Genomic DNA, 25257 nt, shown 5'->3' on the forward strand with positions numbered 1-25257 from the left:
GTAGCCTGTTTAAAATTTAAGGAGGTACCAAGAACAAATTTGAGAGAATAACCCATATTTGTAGAAGCGTCAAGGAACTATTTTGTCCTTAGATAAGGTAAGATAAAGCTGAAGCAGCTGTGAAGCCAATGCAGTGCAAATTGCATGGGAACATTTTTTGATTTGCAACAGAAAATACTACATAGGCCAAGCCAGAGTTGCAAGTCTATAATGATGCCACAAGGTCCCAAGGGATTCCCAAACCCTTCCACTCTGTGATGTCACCAGCACCTCAAGTTCCTTCATATATACAGCCACCTACAGAAACGTCAGCATGGACAAACCTAAGGCATTTATGAACAAGGATATTTTCCCCTCTTTAGTTCATTAAATTTAGGTGAAGAAGCAATTGCCAGACAAAAATCACAACTGAAACAGCCTGACTGAAGGGACTGCTTTATAAACCAGCTGTTTGAAAGGAGTTTGAGATGTCAGAAAATGCTTTCCCACTGTTCCTACCCTATATAATTTTTTGTAGAAAAAGAATATTTTTTTCTCTGATCCCCTCTTCAATTCTATAAGCTATTTTGCATTTCTAGCTGACTAGATGTTATCTATAGACATGTGACGTACAGCGAGTATTCGACAGAATACCTTCCCTTTGTCATTAAAAGTATTAAAATTCACTGTTATGAAGTAGTAACAGTTTCATAGCATGGCTCTTGGAGCAACATTTCTACGGAACAACTAAAAACTAGAACAAAGTTGCACTCCAACAAAACAAAGTATTTTCAATTAGACTTACTAAAAAAAAATAATCTCTGTACCGGATTTTAAGACCAACACTAATCAGAATAAACTCACCTGTTCCATTAAAAATGTTACTTGATAAGGAGTTATTCATTCCAAATGCCTGATTTCTGTTCATCCCAAATCCAGACATACTGTGAAAAAAATCCAGGAAGTCAAACAAAAGGGTATACATACTTTGTAATTCCCAGTGGAAGCCATTAAGCGGAAAAAAAGCTCAAGACAATTAAGTTATTTTAAGCTTAAGCAACTCCCATTAGCCTAAACTCAGTTTTTAATGATTTTCCTTTATACTTCTGAAAACTCTGAGCAGCAGCAGCAGCAGGCACTGCTCAATCGAGACAACTGGAATGTCTTCAAGTTAACTTAGTTTTTTTAATTGCCACTGTGTCTTCAGACATCTGCCAATCAACAACTTATGGCAAACTTGATTTTTACTCAATTTCATATAGAAAAATGCAGCGGTAGTAAACGCAATAGTGAAAAGTCAGGCGGCAATCCATTCATTTGCAGGTGTGAAGCTGGATCATGGAAGGGATCAAGTTTGTAATGACTCAGTTGTAAGCTGATCAGTTACGGTGTCCAATCATCATCATGTACATATGGTACTACTATGAGCATAGGGATGGTCTCTGCAACACAAGGACACCAACTATATTAAAGTTTCATATAGCCAGGCAAAAACATTTGAAGACATCTAAATATTATATAGGACAACTATCGTTGGAAAAGCACCCTCCAAATGATCCGCTTCATTCTGTGCAAGGCGGAGATGTTGAGAAACCCAAAGGTAGGCCCCAGCTGAGTGAAACTGAATTTCTGCCCTGTTTGAAATCACAACATGCATTTTTTTCCCCATAACAGGATGGAAGTTGATGTTTTAGCAGTTTCTGTAACTAAAAATGGCAAACGTTTTCCTAGTGGAAATTTTCCCTACAGGGTCTTTTTCCACAGTTACAAATCTGAAGCATTTAACTTCAACTTGAAATAGCCAAAAAAGCTTCATTTTGGATTGAAATATCAAGAAAGGGAACAGCTAGCCAAGACTGGTTCTGTCCTGCCCTGCTTCCCCAAGGTGGTGGATCTGAAAGATATTCAGATCTTTGCTACCTCACATGTCTGAAGAAACACATTCCTGGTACCATCTGTGAATTCTAGACTGGGTGAGTGCACCAAAAGGATACAACTCTATCTTGAGGGTATGTAATTGAGCCTTATGACAGATCACATTTCTCATGCAAGGGTGTTTTTGTTTGTTTCTTTTTAGATTAGAAATAACCATGTTAAGAGTTGCAGGGATAACTACTGCTATCCTGGTATAGGCTAATGAACTGTGGAATATGAACTTGTCATTGTCTCAGTCGTATTCCCTTCTCAATTTGTAAAAGTTACAGTTTCTTGAAAATGATAAGCAATGCAAACAGTGCAAGATGAGGATTTTCATTCAAATGCTCCTATAGACAGGGATTTTATTATGTACCCTACAGCCGAATGGTACGAGTACTTTCTACACATATTTCAATCTCCAAAATCGTTGTCCTCTGTGTGCAGAATTTTTAAGTATATTACTATTTCAACCTTTTGTGATATTCAGGTTTCAAAAACACTTTAAAATCTAAAATTATCTTTTTATATTACCTTTTTTTTTAAAAATCTTTGTATCTTTACTTGTCACTATACATCACAGGAAAGAAAAGGCAAATTCTATGTAATCAGAAGCAGGACACAAAGTCTTCTACTCCAAGAACATATACCACTGCTAAAAAAATTTCTATTGCTGTGACTGGTAAAAGCATCTTTAAGCCTGTTTCAGTGTGAAACCACAGAACTACATAGCCTGACCAAGCTTTAGATAGCTGGTGACCTTAGTCCTTTACCCATTTTGTAAAACATTAGATTGGGTTAGAGGTGGCACCTGACTCCCATGAGCTTGTTTGTGCTCCACGTAAGAGTCAGTCTCCTAGGGAAGGCCTGAAGGGAGAAAAAGGACAAAACTGGGAGCACAGAGATTGTGAGGCTGTGGAATGAAGCCTGGAAAGCAGTCAGCTGTGCAAAGCTGTGACTACACACACTAAATAATTAGAATTGACACACTTTTTACTACAAGTTTATCAGTATGAACTAAGCATAAATACAGCATCAAAACACAGTTAAAGCCTAATGAGTTGTTAGAATCCTGCCCAGAGTTAGAAAGGGCAGAAGTGATGGAGAAGCTTTAGGCAAATGACCAACAAATTCTTAAACAAATGGCAAACTACTGTCTGTATTATTCCAGAATTTAAAGATGTAAAATTCTAGGTCCCCACTGTGTCTGAATCAGTTAATTATTCTTCCACAGTAACTACTGTGTTTTTAAATCTTGCCACATTTCTTCCCAAACTCACAGATGAATAGTCTTTAAATGGATTCATATACCCAAACATCAAGATATGTTTCAAAACCAAACTTGGGAACACAAGAGAAACACCACATATTTTAAAGAAGCAACAGTAGAAATTCAGTAGCCAGAAACAGAATTTAGCTTAAAGGCCTCAAAAAGCTTGTATGAATATTAAAAGCATCTTCAAAGTTTATTGCCAGGAGACAAGAACAGATGAAGCAACTTTTGGGCTTTGTTCTAATTCTATTAGATTTCCAGAGCAGCATTTAAACATGTCCGTGACTGTACAGGGACAGTCCAACTAAATAGTCTTACCTGTTCACAGTAAAAGGTTGTCGAGAGGGCTGCTGCTTTGGCATACATATTATGCTTGGAGAGCTTCTGTTGGGGCTGCCTAACCCTGAACTGCTCATGCTGTTTGTCCTGCTGGGAATTCCAATGCCCTGACCAACCTGGGAGTGGTTCATCATATTCCTAGGATTCATAGGCAATATCCCCCTGAAAGAGAAAAACCATCCACAGAGATGAATCTCTACAATAGTATTTGGTTACTCATTTAGATTACTAACCTAGGATGGACTCTGAGCTGTTGTAACTTAATTTGTGCTTAGCGTCAATATGGCATGTTTGGATTATTCTCTATAATTAATGTAGTTTTGGATTTCTTCAGAAATACCAGATGACCCATTACATACTAGCCAAGTCCTTGGTCAAGTTTAGATATATATTTAAGTATTATGCATTTGAACTGGTGTTACAGCTCCTTTTTTAAAAAGCACTTCAGACCTACCTTCTTAATATTCTTATACAGTGTACGATACCGATACAAAAACTTTAACTGTACATTTACGAGAACAATAAAAAAAAACCAGCCTCTTACATTCTGAAGCAGAATTTGCCAGCAATTTGTCTTTTACATACAAAAATCAAATACTGTCTTACAGGAAGTCCTTACTGTTTAACAGTATTTTTTCCCTAACACACACAATGGTCAATAGAAACTACTTTTCTTCTTTTTCAATTAAACAGATTGTAAAGTAGTTGAGGCAAAATATGCAGAACATTTAACAAGAGCTCTGCAGAAAGACACAATGGCAGAAATATCGGCTAACAATAAATACCTGCTCGGAGATGGAGGCGTATGAAGTGACATTGTTGGTACCCCTGTTGTTGGCGTTACGTGGCTCGGTAACTGAGTGCCTTGTGATAAGCTGCGATTTAACTGAGGGGTATTGTTGCTCATTCCCCTCATTGGAAGGCCTAGTGCACCTATTGAAAAAAAATTCAGAGGGGTGGAGATACAGAGCAATCAGGAACAAAGTCTTCTCCATCAGGTGTAGATGGAAACACTTTATGCTGACAACCTACAAAAAAGTGTAAAGACTGAAGGAAAGTGCACTGTGAAATCTAAGTCCCTCTTTGCACAGTAGAAGCTCAACTATCTCAAATTTAGCCCTATTTCTGTTAAATATTAGAAAGGCTCTTTAAGGAATTTCTGTCAGCAACTAGCAAAATTTTGTTTCCTTTGAGATGTACACTGTAGAGAATGGTTCAGTTTTGAGCTTTTTGATAAGGACATGGAAATCTGTAATTATCGTAAAAAAGACAGCATTTTGAGAAAATTAGTAACTGCACTCAAGAAACATGTTGATTACTTCTGCATAAACTGGTATATATTTGGTGCCAATATTTAGAACATTGACCTGTCCTGAACACTGATCTGTCTTGTTGAAAATTATGCAAACCTTCAATAAAAAAAGTTATGAATATTTAGTTACCAATAACATTGTTTTTAGGACAATAAAAGCAACATTTTAGGCCAGCTCTCTGTAAAGTTTAAGTTGCTTCTATTTGGTAACAGAACTTCAGTGCCCACAATCAAGTTCAATCATTTAAGAAAGCAAGCAAAATTTTAACTGCCCTATATTGGCATTTACAAATAATGAGATTTTTAACACTGTGAGCAGAAGTGTTTTCTACACAAACAGTTGGGTGTGACAGTATAAAGTAAGCACTTCAGGGACGCAAAAAAAGAAATTAACTCAGAAGGGCAAAAGACAACCACTTGCTACCCTGCCTTAGAACGTCCAAGACTTGTTTCTTGTCATTCTCACATCCCTTTTCTGCGTTTTTTTTCAAACCTAAACAATTCTATGATTCTAAGTTTTGGAATGATGCTCAAAGAGAAGAAAAAGTCATACTGCAACACATCAGTAGAAACGAACTTAGCATCTAAAAGTGATGGCTATCAGCAACGGTCTCTATTGCTTTGGCATAAGGCTGCTGAGGTAGACTCACAGAACTTAAATCTTCTATCTTGCAGACCAAATAAAAGACAAATATCAATGAATGAGCACTCTCCCATGATACATCACCTTTGCAGAACAGGTGAATATGCCAGTGTATAATATGATTAAATACTAAGACTGCAACGAACAGACATAGCATATGCTGCAGCTATCATCACGGACAAGGTCTACAGAAACATCCCATCATTCAGCTCTCACATTTTAAGAGCTGCTGTCCGTCCATGTCCTTCCCTACAAATTGCAACCCAAGAACTGTGCAGTAACACGCACACTACTTCTTAACCTGAATTAACAGAGGTAAATTTGACTTGCAATAACAAGCCTCCTAAGACTTCATTAAACGTCGATTATATCAAGGTGTTCGCTGTAAATATTTTGGCAATTTGCTGCATCAGAATCATTTTAATGAATATAAATATATATTAGAAATAATATTCACACTGATTAACAATTACATGGAATTTTAAAAATAAAGTGGTAAATAAAAAATGTATATACTTGCAAACTAGATACAGCAGACTGAAAAACATGATTATAATAGGTTAATTTTGTGCAAGCATTTGCTTCAGCAAAGCCAGTTTTATGCTAATGGTTACTCCTCGCTGTTGGCATTCTTTAAACTAGATTCTTTAATGTGTAGGGCTGTTACAGCGAAGCAGAACCATATTCCTGTGCTGGCAAGTAGGGGCAGCTGAAATATTTGCCATAAGAAGGAAAAAAAAAAAAAAAGTATCTTTTTTCCCTTATGCTTCCTTTTTCCACTTTTTTTACTTGAAACAAGAGATCTGCATGGGCTATATTGGGGGCTGATCAATGAAGTGGCCAATTTCCTGCCTAATAGTTAAGTTTAAGCTACATTAACAATATAACAGGACATCCTGCTTAATGACTGACAGCTACCAATCTAAAAGCACACAGGCATTATTAGCTTTGTTGTTCCTTAAAGTATTTTAATCATAATCATTGACTTCAACACAGAAGTTTCTTGCCCCTTTTTCTCAGTACTTGGTAGAAACTGAACCCTGACAGTATTTACTTTCTAGTTTCTAGCCATGCATGTCTCCATGTTACAGAGATTGTGTCTCTAGGCACCACAACCAACTGAATGAACAATAAAGCTGAAAAAGTTTAACCTTAAAAATAAGCAACAAGTATCTATGATAAAGAAAATGAACAAACTACTTCGGTATCTTTATTCAGTTAAGGCTGAAAGGTTCAATAGTGCCAGATTCAGGACCCCAAAAGCAAAGAGCCAAATATGACTCCCAGACTGGCCAGAAACTGTTCATATAAATCTCAGTAGCATAACCAAATGTCAGTGTATATTACCAGGTCACTCACTGACAGCCACTGAGACAGTAAAAAAAGAAACACAACAAGAACAAAACCACTGTATTTCTAAAACTATTTGAAGAAAGCCAAGAAGTTGTGAAGGCCACACATCTAGCAGACAATGTTTTTAGTTTATCCAGATAAAGTCTATACTCTTTAAAGCAGGCTGAACTTTTTTCTTAGAATCCAAGTCAGACACACTTGGCAAGAAAGTTGCAAACATTCAGAAGTGTACAGTGATAAAAGAGAGATGTTCACAAATCCCTTTTACTTGTGTAACTGTACCTAACTCAGATATTCTGAGCCACTTTCTGCATACACCTCTCAGTTACAAGGAGGTTCAGCTCTCAAGGCTGGCCCTGAAGTTAGGTGGCTATCAATACACACTGTGACTGTTGCTTTATAGGTCTTCTATTGCAACAGTATACACAAGAGTGTCAGATGCTGAAAATAATCTTCAAGGTGTGTGAAAGATAAAAAACAGTGGTGCAGCAGGCAATAATCCTGCTGGCATAGTTCTTTGCCAAATGAGAGTTGCCAAGCATGTACAGAAGATTTAATTTGCTCCTGTTGAGCATGAAATATCAGTTATAATTTAAGCTGTAATTTCCTTCTATTCCTTACATATTTTTCTGACTAGGCTCATTTTGGCCCAGCTCACTTAACTCAGTTTTTCCTTCAGAGAGTCACAGTTACATCACAGACATTCTTTATAGGATTATATTTGGGTATGTAACAGCTATACAGTGTCAATTTGACACTCTGCATACTAAACATTGCAAAAATGCATACTAAGCAAAGCAAAAACGTCTCTTAAAAAGAAAAAAAAAAACACCCAAAACACAAATAAGGAGACATACTACTGTTTTTACAATCACCAGAAAAAAAAAAAGCCGTATGCACGTTCTCTATCCAAAGAGCATGAAACCGTAACTTATTTAGCATAAAACAAATCATCAAATAAAAAGAATTCTTACTTTGTTGCCCGTATAAACTTGCCCCAAACTGAGACAGCTGACCTGATGTTGATGGTGATGCCAGCATCTAAAATGTAAGAATAAAAGATTATTAAAGACACAAAGATATTGTGCTTTTTTGCTCTGACAGTTTACAACAGTAAAATTAACTCTAACAGTGTATTACATGTAAAGTCGTAAGTTTTTATTGACATGTATAAAACCAGACTTTCTTCTACTGGCGATAAATAGCACAGAGGAAGAAGATAAATGCTTTCAGTTTTAACTCCCTTGTAGCTAAGAGATCCATCTTTACAGAAGGAATAATCAGTTACTTAGATCAGATGTAGGGTTATTTTCCCATGCAAAACATGCATCAGACAAGCAGTGCAATCCCTGCTCAATGTAGTAATATCAAACTTTGCACTTGCTGTTATCAGTTACAATAGCAAAAGGTGGGAAATGAGTGCGAGGTAGCAGGTATATAGAAACGGATATGAACTTCAAAGATTTCAATGTTAAAATAATACTGTACTGCCCTAAGAGCTGGTTTGTATACACCATATGAATAAGTGAGATGCACAAATGTCAGAAATAATTGTTCCTGCTCTATTATGCCCACTTTGGAGACATCACAGATCATCAAATGTTTCCATGAACCCTTCTTTGTCAACTTTCAGACATGACACGTGAAATGTGACAAACTAAAGATGCTCTTGGGAAAAGTAAGATCTAAAAAAATCAGGATCTGTGAAGAAAGACTGAGATTTGGGTTTGCATACTCCAAAAAGAAGGCAACTGTGGTAGGGGACATAGTGCCAGATTTCCCGTCACTGCTGTAGGAGGAAAAGAATAAACTAATAATTCTATGATTCCATTCTCCATGCTTCCAATAGAAGGCATTCATATATTTGAGAAAACAGGAGATTTAGGGTGAATATTTGGGGAAAAAGTCCTTTGCAATCTTGAGAAAAGTTAAGCACTGAAACATCCCTCCCTGGATGTTTTTAAAGACCAGATTAGACACTCATCAACATAAGGTATAGCTGATTGTCGCTTGGAGCAAGAAGAGGTATTTATTAGTTGACCTAATCCTTCCAGCTCACAATCTTGTATGCTACTTATACTGAGTGACCCGTAGGCAAATGTCTGCTTGTTTAGAGCAGTAGTCTGGACTTGGACTGAATTTTACGATAGTTTCAAGGAAAGAAATGCCTGGATTCTTACACCTAAGGGGATTTCAAGCTTTTTCAACTTGAAAGTAAAGAATTCAAATCAAAATAACTTTTCCTATAATAAACTTCAAACTGCTTTGTTGACTTAACAGAGAGATGCAAAACGCAAACAAACCTTATAAACTGCATCAGCCCTTCAAACCCAAACCATTCCATGATTCTATGCTAGTTGTCTATAATGGGGCCAAATCTAGATGGTAGAAATGAGAAAGACTATGTGCAGGATAGACACCAAATATCAAACATAACATTCTTGTCTGTAAACCACAAAGTATTTATGATTTTCTGGATACATACAGAAGGCCAGAGAAGAGAAATGATAGCAGACAATTATTGCAGACCATCACAAAATATGTGAGAAATTTCACCCCAAAATACTATATGCTCGTATATATTTTGAACAAAGTGCATATATTTGAGAGCAAGCAGCTACAGCAATTAGCATCCACACTTGCATATACAAGAGGTCTGAAATACTAAGACTTTTTTTCTGCTTCCTGCAGAATAAAAACCAAACACACCCCAAACAAAACAAAACAAACAAACAAACAAACAAACAAACAAACAAAAAGAAAGAAAAAAAAACAACCCAAACCAACATAAATTAAAAAAAAGAAAAACCAACCCCCCAAACCTAACATATATGCCAAACTGGACCAAAGTTCTCCTTCCTTAGCGAAGAACTATCTGCGAACAAAAAGAACACCTCAAATAACTACCAGTGGCTTCAGCTCAGCACTTACATAGCCAAGTTCACAAGCCACATCTGCATTAGCAAGTAATGCAGGCAGCGAGGAATGCATGTGTAAAACAAACAAGTTGGCCCTGAGGGCCTAACATACATACTGTATATTTATTTCTAACTAAAGTTAGCTGTGACTAAGACACCTGATGCCATGGAGCCGTTGCCAGTTAGTCAAGGGAACATGTCTGGTGCACTCCTGGAGCATCTCTTCCAACCTGTTTTGATCCAGAAGAAATCAAATTCACTCATACCCAGACTGTTCTACAACATGAACCAAGCACGCTGAAGCAGGGACACTTGAGAGACAGACTTCAAAAGCACATTCCCCACACAAATTAACAAGCTGATGTTTGTTAAACATTGATAAAACAAACTGATAGAGTAAAAAACATTCAACAAGTTGGAAAACCCCAGAGCATGCTGCAAGCTTTCGCAAATTGTAATTGTATGGGAAAAAAAAGAGAAAAAGTTCTGAGACACCTCCAGAAATAAAAAAAAAACCAAAACAACCAACCAACCAACCAAACAAACAAACAAAAAAAAAAAAAACAAAACAAGCCAACCAGACACTTGAGATATAACCAACACTCAAAAAATACTAATAGTTTTGGGACAGGTAAGCAAAACTGTTAATCCAAAAAGATCCCATAAGAACAGCTGCTCAGGGCATTCAAAAATTGCTTTGATGGCATGTGATAGAATCAGCAGAAGATGGTACAAACATTAGCATAAAAATCTTTTATTTATGTTAACTTGGATTAAAAAAATAAAAATATCCCAGACCTAAGAGGTACTAGATTACTTGAAAGAGAGGAAGAAGAATCCCACCTCTTCTACACTACTATGTGATTTTCTACTACTAAGTACTTTACAGTTAAAAGGAGAGGCAAATAATAGTTAATTAACACTGCTTACTATACATTGGATTTTCTTTTGAAATATTGCAAAGTAGGTCACATATACTGTGCCATTTGCTTTCATATTAGAAGTTAATTGCAAAGTGACTTGTAGAGAGACTGTTACTGAAAACCGTAATAAAGGCCCAGTATTACATTCAGTAAGTCTAACAAGTAGTGTTAAAGTCAAAACATACTTGGACCACAAAAGATAACAACTCACAAGAAATAAATAAAAATTTCTGTGGATCTGTTCCAGGCTGATTAAATGCATCACTTCTGAAATTTCATGCAGAAGGAATATGCTGTATGAGTATCTCACTTGTTCTCTTCCTAGTTTATTTTGTAATATGCCAAAAAACACTCCCCAGTGTTTTCTGTGTCACAGCCAAGTAAGGGGCAGTTTGATTTTTGTCTTTTTATTTCTATTATTATTTCCATATAGCTAAGGTTAACAACAAAACTAAATTAGCTAAAACCTCAGCCTATCCTAACAGGACCTTTATTTGCATTCACAAAGTCTGGGCGACTATGACAGTCTACTCAAACTTGGTCTACCAGAGGTAATGAAGATTCAAGACACACAGTATCGGTAGTATTAAAAACATTCCTTTGGGCATTCTGCAATCATTATTTTATCTGACTGGACTAGTAGGCACACAACATACAAAACACAGCTCTCCAGAAGCTGTACCTGCAACACTGGCTGGAAATCACTCTTGAATTTGTTTTAGTCTACAACAACTGAAGGTCATGATAACCTGAATAAAAACCAAATCAGTCTAACCTTAAGGTGACTAAAGCCTCTTGCTGCTGGCAAAATCATTATTTTAGGAAAAAAATGCCAAGAATTACACCTGTAGCAACCTTTGAAAAACAAAATGTACCAGAAGACTGAAATCACACCAGCAAACAGCATATTCTAGCAGTATGTGTACAATATCAACTTTTTAAAACCAGTAACTAATAATCCTCGATCAAGTCAAGACCTTGTGTAGCATGAAGGGTGCATTTTATTCTGCTAGTGTACGGAAGGACCAATGATCAGTGCTAGCAGACTGAAGAACTAAGGGGATGACAGTTGACTAGGATGTGAACATCATTTTACTCACAAATCTCAAACAGTTCTGATCATGGAAGATTCTGCATCTAAACTCAAACCAACTGATGATTGAAGCACATCGCCAAATTTTTCTGGACTGATCCACATCAAAATTCAGTTCTGATGTGCTATCAGGAAACTTCTTATGTCTAGTGATGAATGAGATTTTACTGTAACTGCTTTCATTACCTCTTGATGGGTTTACTGCAATTAAGTTCATATAAGAGTGTCAAGAACCTCAAGGAAACAGCACGGAGGAAAAAGCACAAGCTTTTGCTTAAACTGTGTAAAACTGACGCAGTTTACAACCCTCCGGGGAGACTGTCAAACACAGGCTGTAGCCTTCCTGAAAGTACAGGGAGGTAGTGGGAAGAGACCCAGTAGCCTCTCCCGAGCAAAGTCCCGGCTTATGCCAAGGACCTTCCTGTCACTGTAACTGCTGTGCTAGCACACCTCGGCATAGTGGCACCAAGAAATCTCAGTAAAGCAACATTTCTGCCAAGGCTATTACATTACGCAGTTATAGCTTAAAGCTACTTCCTCAAACATAAGGCAAGCCAAAGTGAAAATACATCAATCCAGCTCTACAAAGTCAACTCCTAAAAGCAAACTGTTAGAATAAGCAAGTAAGCCTCTGAGTAGTATCTGGCCCAATAAATGATGGGTTTCTCACAGGTGCAAACAGCATCATTTTGTATTTGAACTGCTTTATTTCTGGTATCTGCCAACTGTGCTGCATTATTTAATAATAAAACGGCTGACCCTTAGCCTGAAAAGAAAAAAGTGTTACACTGAGGTAAAAAATAATAATAAATCAAGCTAGCAAATAACAGACAGAAAAATCGCACAGATTTTTCTTTACTTTGGCAGGTTTTCAGTAGTATTATTAGTTCTCCTCTGGTTGAAAAACTACCTTTTAATACAGTGCTCACAAAATTCCCATGTTAGAAGAAAATATTTCCAAATCTCAAAATCAGAGATGAGCTGAGACATTTGAAAGCCTTATTATTGCACAGTATTATTTGCAAAAGAAAACTGGTTTTGATATAAATCATTTGTGAAATATAAATCCAAACAATACTGAAAAATAAATGAAATCTTATTCAAACTTTCAGAGTTCATCATTATGGTTGTGACGGTCTGCCACCAGTTGCACGCACTTGTGGCGGTCTGTACCAGTTGCACCAGAAGCACAAAGAGATAGAAATGCACTGTTGTCAGCAGTATCTCAAGATCTTACTGCTGAATGACACTATTAACTTAAGGTTAACACTGCTATTAAAGTAAAACTCTTAAAACCAAATTCTCCTTGTGCAGATACATTCAGTTTGATGGTACAGTGTATTAATAAGCCAAAAGATTACTGAAAACTCACTGAAAGCTGTCACAAAAAAAAAATGCCATAAGCAATCAAGAACTAGGACAATAAAGGAAATATTTCAATGAAATAACCAGATGCATATGAAAAAAACTAAAAACAACCCCCAAGAAAACACCACAAAACAAAACAACCAAAGCCACCCACACTTGAGCACATAAACCACTAATGTTACAATAAAGCATGTTCAGTGAGGTATTGTATAAGAAACCATAACCTCCCCCTTCTAGAAAAGGCAGATGATTTTATGTATGGAATTAATCTGGTCCAAAGAACCACTTCAAATGCTAAAGCTGTCACACAAAAACTATTATATGTTGGTGATTTAAATGGAGATGCAGTAAAATATAGCTTTTAGATGAAGTACAGAAACAACATCTGCCACAGTCATTTCGTTTTTCTATTAAAAAAACAAATAATCTAAATACAAACTCAATCATAGTGAAAATTATATACTACATCATCAATTGCAAAATTAATTTCCAAAAGTGATGTGAAATAACTAACTTAGATATATACTTTTTGCAGACTGTGTGACAGAATATAAAACCCCATTTTTCCTCTCTAAGTAAATTTAGTTTATCATGTATTGTTTTATTTGATAAACACATCCAGGCTGCATTTCACATTCTAAACTTTTTGTTCTTTCTTCACAATTTATTATGAAAATTCAAGCTATAGGTAGAATGGCAACAAGCTCTGAAAGTGTAAATTGCATGAAAACACAAAAACTCCCTCAGTTTGTTTCAAATCTCATCCCTTGCAAGTGCTTCCAACTGTTTTCATTAATGGCATTGCAATTATCATTAATTTAAAATTTGGTTTTGTTTTCGTAAAAAGAAAAAAAAACACTAAAGAAACCCCATACTATGTACTCACTGAAACATGCAAAGAATGTTTAATCACACTCTGGAAAGGTAAAAAGCAACTCTTGCATTGCAACCCACACCTCAAAGAAAAATGCTTAAGCCATGTGTTTCACAAAGCAAGCAGAGCAAAGCAACCCACCACTCAGTCAAATCTACAAGTATGTTTCACATGCAAAGTAACGCATACTAAAGTATTCATTTGCCATTTGTAATTAAAGACATTAGAATCACAGACTGGTTTGTGGAAGGGACGTTATAGATCATCCAGTTCCAACCCCCTGACACCTTTCACTAGACCAGGTTGATCAAAGCCCCATCTAACCCGGATTTCAATAGTTCCAGGAAGGAGGCATCCACAACTTCTCTCAGCAACCTGTTCCAGAGTCTCACCACCCTCCTAGTGAAGAACTGTTTCCTAATATCTAATCTCCCAGCTGCCAGCTTAAAGCAATTCTCCATTGTCCTGCCACTACAAGCCTTTGTAAAAAGTCCCTCTCCAGATTTCTTATAGGCCCCTTCAGGTACTGGGGGGCTGCTGTAAGGTTCCCCTGGACCCTTTTCTTCTCCAGGCTGAACAACCCCAACTCTCTCAGCCTGTCTTCACAGGAGAGGTGCTCCAGCTGCCGATCATCTCTGTGGCCTGCTCTGTACTTGCTCAAACAATGCCACATCCCTCCTGTGTTGGGGGCCCAGATGCAGTATTCCAGGTGGGGTGTCATGAGAGCAGAGTAGAGGGGCAGGATCCCCTCCCTCGACCTCCTGGTTACGTTCCTTTTCATGCAGCCCGGTGTACGGCTAAGTTTCTGGGCTCTGAGTACACACTGCTGGGTCATATCGAGCCTGTCATCAACCAACACCCCCACATCCTTTTCCTCAGGGCTGCTCTCAATCCAGTCTCCACACTGATCTATTTTCTTCCCAAAACAAGCCTTAGTTTTTTTTCCTCCTCCACAAACAGATCAAGATCAAAACTATTTAGACAAGTTATGTTGATGTAAAGTAGCTAGCAATAGTGGGAATGCTGCAACTGCTCCTGATACAAGAGGGTTCCATGGGAATTCTTAAAATACTTACACATGAAGTATCTGAAGTTAAATTATGACTAAGCTAAGAAACTCTCATGCAATGACTCAGGTAAAAGCCAAGCAAGATGCCTTAGGAAACAATATACCATAGTTTTCTTTAGAATCCTAAAAAATAGCATTAGAAAGTAAACAAGCCAGCTGCAACAACATGGTATTAGGCAACCCTAAAGCCAATGCTATCTCCATACTGACTAAACCCTTCCACATTTAGTTTATTCCCAAACTTAGCAAGGTTCTGGATTTCTATCTCCATGGTAAGCCAAGTCTTGTTACAGGGTTTTACCTCTTGTAAAAGTAACACCTCTTTGTAATGACACATACTTCAAAACACAGTTAAGAGTTTGCTAAAGGTCTATAAATTACTTTAATGGAAGTTCACAGTAAAACGCTTTAATAACAGGTTCTGACTCCTTCGTTGCATTGCCATCATCATGTCCATTACAAGCCAAACCCACTGATGCCTTCACGTGACTGCCTCATGACAGACAAACACCTGACTGATCCATCACAGACATGCTTCTACTACATCAGGATGGAAGAAGCCTCTGGAAAGCAGGCTCCCAGAACCAATAGACCATTTCACTGTGTTCAATATCCAAATTTGAGGACCTCCTACACCAGGAAATATAGCACCAGGCAGCTAGATTAACAGTTGCAATGAGCCAAATCTAATCTGCAGGCTAGATCTTACTTGTCCCAGTTGTTAAAATACATTTGACTTCATAAGAAACCCATTTTGAAAGAACTAAGCTGCAAAAGAACATCAGCTCTCAACTGAGAAAGTCCAGATAAGTTACAACAGTAGATTGTTCAAAGAGTATGCTCAGCAAACCAACCCATTAGAAGTGAAAATCAAAGATTCATTATTATGTTACAGCGATCATTTTTTTATCCGCTGAGCAATTAAGTGAACAACAAAGCACTGGACCAAGAAATGGAAGCAGCATTCACTGAAAAAGGTCTAACTTTCTGCATAATTTAAGCGGATCTTCACTAAGAAGCATGTCTTCCTACTGTCAGATTTAGAACTTCAGAACAACAGAAGATGCCCCAATGTTCTGCTCTCGTGTAAGCATCTTGACTCGTTAAACCTTGTAGAGCACTTGTATTCTTATACATGAGAAACCAAATAATTTCAGACTGAATAGCTCCCATCTTTTGTCAAAGCTTATTGTAATTTTTCCCCACCCCCCATTTGAAGGCTACAGATTCAAATGTATATGAAAGCTTTGATATACCGACTTCTACCACTGTCACTCTATCCAAATAAAAATGTGTAGTCTTGCCCTCAAAATGATTTTGCTGAGTGCACAAACAGCACAAAATTGCCACAAATAAGCTCTGTTAATTATTTTGTGGGCACACTGTGCATCTTGTTGTCAATTTAAGTTACAGGACTACATTTCAAGCCAAATCTTAAACTATTTTCTTACACTGTTCTATTTTCTGCAAGTTCTATAAAATATCTCATTTCTTTGCCAAAGGATTATTGACCTGGTTATCTCACACAGATCCTAAGTGCAGCAGAATTCATAGACAGCATTCATGGATATAGTCTGTTCCACTTCCCTACTCAGCACAGCAAGGCTTGTGATGACTCAAGGCAAAGCCACTCATTTAGTAAAAAGGAAGCATTAGACGGCTTGAGCAAGATCTACTCTCATCTAAGGAACCATAATTTTGTGCCTAAAACAACAGACCCAACAGCATCCGTATTTGGAAGCACTTGTGCACATGAGTAACATGCAACTTTTCCATTTCATTTACCATTATCAGTCCTGACTGTCTAGAACTGCATTCCCTAGTGAAAAAAAAGAGAAGTTAAAGAACGCTTTTAGTTTTTAGCTACACTGAGGCTCTGAAGTAAAAATAACACATCCTAAACTATTCGCTGCAACTTTTTTCCACTTGTAAAAAGTCTTCAAAATTAAGCCAGGACCTGAGCAGCCTTAGCTGACTTCACATTTGTGTAAAGGAAATTCTTTTAAAATCCAAGTTAGCCAAAAGCAACAAGTCACAAGAATACCACACCAGTAAGCGCTATGAAAGTCATTTATTAAAAGGCCTGATTTCCCCCCCCCCCCCCGTGTTTTTTTAGATAGGTTCTTAATTCTTTTTTCATTTTGTGAGGGAAGAATTATTTCCTAATATAATTTGAAAATAGTAAAACCTCCACCTTTGGTATTAAAATAAGGTTGAAAGCTGAAAAGTTCCCAACCCAGGCAAAAACTGTGCTCAAGTCACCACTGTATCACATCTGAAGACAAGGACAGAAATTCTATAAAGTGAAAAATAGGCTCTCAAGTTTATACAAAACATGCTTGCATTAACAGTCCTTACTCTTAAGTTTTAGCAAGATTACACCATCCTGAATGTTCCTCTGCTTGGAGTATACATACACATGTATAGCAACAATTCCTTGGAAAATAGCAACTTTTAAGGTCAGAATCAGTAAAACTTCAACAAAGAGAAAAATATAAAAACACCTAGTCCTGTTCATTATGAGGATACATACTAAACAAGCTTTAGCCCTTCCTGAAGAGCAGTATTCAAGGAGCCATTCACAAAGGGCTTCCCTCAGAACCACTGTATTTCAGCTTGACTAATTCTACAGGGTAAATCAAGCATAAATGAAGGACAAAAGATCCGTATGTATATATATGACACACTAGAGAAAAATTTAACCTTTAACTATTTTCTGCAAGTTTGTAGCTATAACCTGCAAAATATATTATTTTTAGCGGCAACTAATACATACAAGAAACTGATAATGAAGAATAATAATTTTAATTGCAGTAAAGCTGCACTTTAATTAAATAATGCTACCATATTAAAAGCACAAAGTTTGTCATTTTCCAGTAAGCTTACAAAGAGATTGTCTATGCCAAATTTTGACCTTCTCATTACCAGCTGGGTTTTCTGAATACAAAAGCGATCTACTCCTTCCCCCAAAAGTTTCTTCAAACCTTTATTTTATCTCCACATTTACCTACTCCATTTCAATACAATTGTGAAGACAAAGATTCAAAGTGTTTCAAGTATGCTGATTGTTTTTCAACCCCCAGGTGTTCATAAAACTGGATCCAAATTTTGAACATTAGTCTTTATTAGCTTACTCAGCTAATAAATTCTCAGCTAAAATTCTGAGCAATTATTTCTGTCAATACTAAGTATTATCCAAATAACAACACAGTATATTTATTCTGTTCTCAAATACAGAACAATATTTTATCAGAATTGCATCTGAAAGACTATTAGAAAACATGGTTATTTTCTATTAGAAAAGGTTTCAAAGCCACAAAATTGGTTGGAAACTATATGAATACAACAACCTTTGCAATTTATCAACTATGAGCCAAATGAGATATCAAATGGAACATGTAATACAGAATATACATTTAGCTATCTATACATGAGTGATCAAAGGTGTGCAGACAATGTCAATATCACCACCATGTATTTATTTTGATCAGCTTTTAAAAAAATATTACAATAGCATATAATGATTTAATATTTCTTAAGCATTAACTCAAAGTTGTAGTCGTCAACAGCGAAGCCACAAGGGGAAAATATAAAATAATAAAAAATTAAAAAAAAGCCCTTAAAAGGATTTGGAAATAAAACTTAAAAAAACTTCTGTAAAAAGTCACTCTTCCATTTCCTGTTGGAACGACATCACTCTTCTGCCAGCTACAGGAGCTTCTATGCCCTGTTTTGGCCACTTCTCCCACAAGCTTTCATGATTTCTCATTTGTCATTCCTGGTGTCTGGAACACCCACCTTCCTTCTCTCGAAGTCCCATTCTAAGATCCACTTCTGCAACATTGCCTACAGAAAGAGTAGGCAACTAAAACACTCATTCACTGTGTCAACAAGCATCAGCTTTCATTGCATACACTGTACAGCACAGCATTCATCTCACTTTACTTTTCTCACTACACTACAATTTCATCCACAGTGTATCAAAAATAATAAATCCCCACTTTTAGATAAGAAACACTTCGGAGAAATAGTGGCTACTGGCTTTGAGAGCTAGCTGCATCTCTCAGTGCTCGCAGAAAGGAAAGTATGTTCAACATCATATTCTACTGTGTCTGTGTACATATACATCTGTAATGGAAATAAACAGGAAAGAGCAGCCTTACACTTTAGTCCTTTGCTGGCTTACCTGAAATTTCCCATCAAAATAGCTTAAGAAATTGAATTGGAAAGCTGCATTTAAGCATTTTTTGGTTTTGTTTTAAAAAGCCTTCCAGTCTGAAACTCTTTGTCTCTTTGAAAATCTGGATTAAAATTTAGGTAACTATGAGTCTATAGGAAATGTTTATGTTTACATAGGTCAAGGTCTACCACAACTATATATATATTCTCATCTGCTATTAAACAACTATACTGTTGGAGAGTCATGAGGGCAGACTTGAAGCAATGACACCTTTTTGAAAGTCTGAAGGCATTTTTGAATTTTTTTATAATTGAAAAGAAAATCTAGTCTACATGCTGCTTACACATATTAAACACAAGCCTGTCATGAGGTGGTATTACTGACATTCAGGTGATATGAACTTCAAATCATGCTTTCAGTCTTCCATCTATTTCTACATGCCACTCCATATAAAAGTGAAATATTTTACTGGATAATTTATTTATTTTAATAATAAGCAGAGCTTCAGTAATACCGCTGCAGTTCTAATGTACAACAGTGCATTACCAACGGAAAAAAAAAATTAAGAATGATTTGGTTTGTAACTTTACAAACCCATTGTCATTACAAATGGGAGAAACACCTGAATTATTACACTTGAGCTGTCTAACAAGCTGCACAAGGCATTTTCAGAAATTAAAAATGGTTGAAGATGTAAAATGCAAACCAACAAAAATACTGTAGACACAATGTGTAAACAAATAAACTCTGGCAGCTAAAGTTTACATGTATAAACTCACTAAAATTAAAGCACTTGCCACTCATGCAGAACTCCAAGCTAAATAAAGCCCTTCCTCACATTTATGTCACGTACTTGAAAGTATCTCCCTATTGAAAGATGAAATAATAAAGGTATTCAACTTACATCTTTTTCTGACCGATGTGGGAACATCGATGATTGGCTGTAGTACATATTCTCATCATGGTAGTCACCATCAACCCCCTCTACAAACTTCTTCCTTGAAGCACCAAACATGCTGTTTGTCACCTAAATAAAAACAAAAACGATTATGTATCATATTTCATTTGGTCTGCTACATACTCAGAATATATTTTAAACTTAAGGATTGTTAAAAAGTCCTGTTTCTAAACATTTGAAAATTCCCCTTTAAAAATATTTTACGTATATTGCCAATGCAATGGTTCTTTCAAGAGAGATCCTCATGTGACAGAAACTTGCATTTCAAAAGGGCTGAGGTGGGGGAGGGTGCACACTTTATTTTCTTGGAGGGGTGTTACTTTATTAGTTGGTTTTTTAGTTCCATGACCTTTCACTTAGGTTTATTTAAAATTACAAATGTCATGAGCAAATGTATCAATTTTTCCTCTCCTTAGGTAAACACTTCCAAACTAAAAGAAGAAAATTAAGGAATATTCTTTGGAGCTCAGCTACCTTAAAAGAAATAACTAAAATTAAAAAGGGAAGAAAAAAAAAATTACTCCCATGTCTCATCACCACAACTTTGGAAAACAGCTTTCCACTTGACCCTGCACACTCAAAGTCATGATTAAGAGGAGGTTAGGTTTAACCACACTCAAAGACCTCATCACAGACTGGCAAAGTTACTGCAAATAGCACATAAAAAACCACTGGATTTTACTCTCCCCTTACTCCTACAGGCGCACACACACAGAGCGGCTAAGTCAGGACCTGGGAAACAAAAGAAAAAGCAACCATGCAGCTGGTCACAGAACCTTAATTCATTAGAACACTTAATCTCACAGCAAGGTCATACAACACTGCTCAAGCATCTACCGCATGCAGTGCATATTTATACACCTGACTCTTATTTATGTAAAAACACACACACCTCTGCTAAGTTTCTAAGCTACCTGGCTATGAAACACTACCACAGCACTGTGTGGGCTAACCAAGTCCTGTTTTAACCCAAGAGGTTAATGTTCAAACCAGCAACATGACACATACTGCTCAGCACTGAGCAACTCATCTGGCTTCCTGTACCATATGGGGAGACTGGAGAGAGAGCACCCAAAAGGATGGTATCAAACCCTGAGCTACCACCCTACATAACATACCTTCAAAGGGATCTTTAGCATCTTGAAAGGTAAGGAAGCTAAGTTACAGTTAGCTTATGAAATGCTCTGAGCCCAAAGATTTACTCACTGCTGACAGCATTAGCTGAGTTTAAGGGGAAAAAAAAAAAAAAAGTACTTTTTTTTTTAATTTATTAAATTTAAAGAGTCATTTTACAATACCTTAGGCTCATGCTTGAAAATGAAATTTCAAAACATTTATTCTGGTTGGCTGCAAAGAGAGCTACTTTCAGCTTGAAATCCTCTTATCTCTACTGACACAAAATTACTCCGATATTCCTCACAGTGTGGTTTATTCAAATTTCACTTTTAGTGGCAAAGATTTCTAAGCAGCATTTAATAATATGCATGGTCCTACACTAGTAACAACCCCCTGATTTCAAAGTCACAGGACTTTCAAGTAAAAGCAAAGTCAACACTTAGGACGCATTTAATACAGCTACATTCATATAACTGCCCTAAAACATTCAGCTAAACGAAGGCCTATTCCACTAGTCTTACAAGCTTCAGATACTTAGACTACTGATGCCTCAAAACAAAGTTCTAATCTGTTACACACGTATGAAGGCATGTAAAGGTATTGCACACCTTCTCCACATGAAACTTGTATTTTATGGTACTTACAAAAACGTGGAAATGTAAGGTCCCAAAGTACTCCAATGCATTCAGCTGACTTTCACACTTGTAGTGAAGCTTTCATTATACTATAAGCATATCCCACTGTGCTAATCCCCTTACAATGCAATTATCACCTACCAGATGGGATGGAGCATCTAACAGGCTACAGGGATTATCTTATCCTTTGCTCTGCCTGAGTAAAGTGCAGAGAGATGAGCAGTTGCCTTTAACCATTGTAAAAAGGACAGTGAAATGCTTTGGTAGAGCTATCTCAAGCAATGAGGAGAAACTGAGTGTCTCAACCCACTACTGCTTTTGAGAAGGTAAAAGGCATCTTCTCACAAGTCCTGAAGAACTTTTTAGTGCTCCCTTAACAACACCTGGGATAAGAGATTTTTATTTGCCCTATAACCTTCTCTTGTGATACATCATCAGAATAACAAAATTTAACTGTGATAGAAAGCAAGTCACCAAAGCATACACCAAACTGAATTAATGTAGTACCTAACCCTGAGCTATGGTACAGGAACTATATAACAGGAAAAACAATTTGTCTTTGACCCTGTAGCTTTAGATCTTATTTTCACAAAGGTTTGCACATGGATGGCTACATATGTACCATGAAGGTTTCCAAGTCAGTGGGGTACGGTCAGGGCTTTCTGTCTCAAAATGTATGTTTTAAAGCTGCTGAAAGAAAGCCAGTCTGTCTAAATATGAAGCCTACATACAGAAAAGGTGGAAGATACTTTAAATGCTCTTCACTCTGCATTGTCTAAAAGATTATTTTCTGTATTGATAATTTTATAGACAGCGGCCCAAAACTGAATCAAGATTATGCCCTGAAGAGTGATAAGTGCAACGATATTAATAGGGAGTCTGACAAGAGTGTGATTATTAAAGAAGAAATGAAGAAAGCTTGTAATAATTAGATAGATGCAATATTGATATTTTTACTGGCAACCCATATTTATACGTGATACCTAACAGGACTGCACTGATGAATTTCAGAGAGCAGAGCAGTGCACTGCAAGCTGCAGGGGAAAAGAGGAAAGTTGGAGGAGCTCTGCCTACCACCCAGCTGCACTGCTGTGCCCAAAACTGCTCTGAAGATCTTTGAAAACTTTTTTTGCAGAAACTGACAGCTCTTCACAGCAGGGTTTTGCAAACTATTCTGTGTCATTCAACACTGCCAAGCAAAGCAGTCACATGCAGCACTCAAGCTGTCCACACTCCCAACTGAGGGAACTGGTACAGGTGCTAGAGGGCATTCTGGCAGCTGCCTGCACCCCAACAGAATTTCACTTCACTAGAAAGAACTGTCACTTGTTCCCAGGGTGAACCATAGCACAGATCACAGCAAAGAAACATAGTGCTGCAACTCACAACGCTATCCAGTCCTGTTACAAAACTAACAGTACAATAAAACGAGGCAGCAGCTGAAGACCAGTGACTGGAAGGGCAGGAACTGGGATGAGAGACTGGAGCTTTAGCTGATGTAGCCAGGCTGTTTGCTTCTTGCTTGTTCTTAGGCTAGCACTAGTGGCCAATTTACCTACTACTCAGTAGTTGCCAGTGACAGTAAACAGCTGGTAAATTTCTGTATCAGAGCACCTATCCCCATGCACACCTTTATAGTATTACAGTAGGTTTACACAACGACAGCGTCAGACAGTTGCCAAGTTAGCAATAAGCATCATCCCATCCACATTAACTTATTCCAGTCAGTATTCACCAACATTTTCATTAGTCACACTACAAGCATATGCACAGATAGTTAAAAAGCACTGCTGCAGTACTATCTGAAAGAAGGTGTGAGAATAACTGGGGCTATGCCAAACTGAGGCAGATCTGCAGATGGAACTTCACTGTTTATTTCTTAGGACATGAAGCCACATGAAACCTCATACAGAAAGACTGCAGCTCCTTTTCCACAGACTGATAGATCAGCGTCCAATCAACTACAAAAGTAAACACAGCAAAGTTCATGCAGCACTTAAAAATACTTTTTAAACCCTTTTGAAAGTAACAGTGACTTGAGGTTTTGTACCTTCACAAGATCTAGACCGATGAGGTGAAATGTAGGAATTTGCTCTTGTATTTAAGTCCCTCATTCATACATATATATCTATGTGTCTATACACACACACACACTTATGCCAACACAATCTCACAGAAGTGGTACTCCAGCTGCACAGCAGTTTTATTAAGTAAAGAATTCCTGTCTACTCAGCCTAATTTCATACAGATCCCTTTCCTCCTAATGCTGTAACTACCTTCCCCGTTCTACTGTGGGAACTCAGCCCTTGTTGAAAAAGGCACATTGGCAGTGCAATCATTCATTAAAAATGTAAAAATGGTGCACTTCCTTAGCATAATATTGCAAAATTACTTTCAACTCCCACTGGCAGACCCCCGTACAAGTATTATTAGAAAAATATTCATGTTAACAGAGCAATGAAAGGAAAGGAGCTGCGTGTTACGATGGAGTTCAGAGAACTAACCAGCCATGCTGTCATAAACCATGCTCAAGTCAGACCAGATGAACACAAACATTTCTTTCAAAGCACATGCACATCATGTTTAAAAATTAGATCTGTCTGCAATTCCAAGTTAATGTTAACCAAGCAAATGCCATCACAAACCTAACAAAACCTTTAAATACTTCCACAGAACATTTTCTAACAACCACCACTATGGGAGAACTAAAAGCACCATACAAACATTAAGAACTGGAAGCATCTAATAAACAGTTTGCTGTGGTCACTGATCTTTATTCTTCAGCTGAGCATATAACACACAAGACCCAACAATACTGACTTAAAAAAACCTAAAATCATTCTTATTGCAAGAAACACTACAGTACTTCAGCACACAAAAAACTGTTAGCAATATCTGAAAATACAGTATAGTCACCAAATTTGTAAGGAAAAACAATTAAAATTGTTATCTTAGGCTATAAAAAGACCTTTATAGTCAGTTATAAAATGATACTATGATTGTATATTAAATTAGCTTAACAGCCTGATGCAAATGACAGTATTAAAATATGAAAAATGTTTCTGTTTTGAGATATTACTACAGGTAGTGCCCAAGGACAGCTTACTCATTAACATGGCCAACTCTAGGAGGATACTGTAAAATCTCCCTGGAGAATGACTATCTTAAGTTTTGCATAGGGCAGAAAATCGATCATTGCATTACAACTGATAAAACTCATCATCTTTATGAGAGCTGAAAACTACACAGAGTAATACCAGCTAAAAAAAAAAACCACAAAAAACAAATAAACAAACAAACAAACAAAAAA

At 37.0% G+C, this 25257-nt stretch overlaps 1 protein-coding gene across 9 annotated transcripts in view; it reads right to left on the reverse strand.

Annotated features, from left to right (window-relative positions):
• CNOT2 (CCR4-NOT transcription complex subunit 2) overlaps positions 1–25257 on the reverse strand; it is a 94212-nt gene that overhangs the window by 18484 nt on the left and 50471 nt on the right. For 4 of the 9 annotated variants that reach the window (XM_061368009.1, XM_061368011.1, XM_061368013.1 and 1 more), the window contains 6 exons: positions 20143–20265; positions 18857–18904; positions 7788–7854; positions 4291–4438; positions 3485–3667; positions 844–923 (listed from right to left, as the gene is read on the reverse strand). In XM_061368009.1, the coding sequence (XP_061223993.1) occupies positions 844–923; positions 3485–3667; positions 4291–4438; positions 7788–7854; positions 18857–18904; positions 20143–20265 (649 nt within the window). Of the gene's footprint in view, positions 1–843; positions 924–3484; positions 3668–4290; positions 4439–7787; positions 7855–16843; positions 16878–18856; positions 18905–20142; positions 20266–25257 lie in introns of those variants that run through there. The other 5 variants (XM_061368010.1, XM_061368015.1, XM_061368016.1 and 2 more) reach the window with 3 other exon arrangements.

The sequence above is a fragment of the Neopsephotus bourkii genome, unplaced genomic scaffold (genome assembly GCF_033783945.1).
Source record: "Neopsephotus bourkii isolate Nb327-2 ecotype Australia unplaced genomic scaffold, CSIRO-AGI_Nbou_v1 NB_1423, whole genome shotgun sequence".
Taxonomy (NCBI): Eukaryota; Metazoa; Chordata; class Aves; order Psittaciformes; family Psittacidae; genus Neopsephotus; species Neopsephotus bourkii.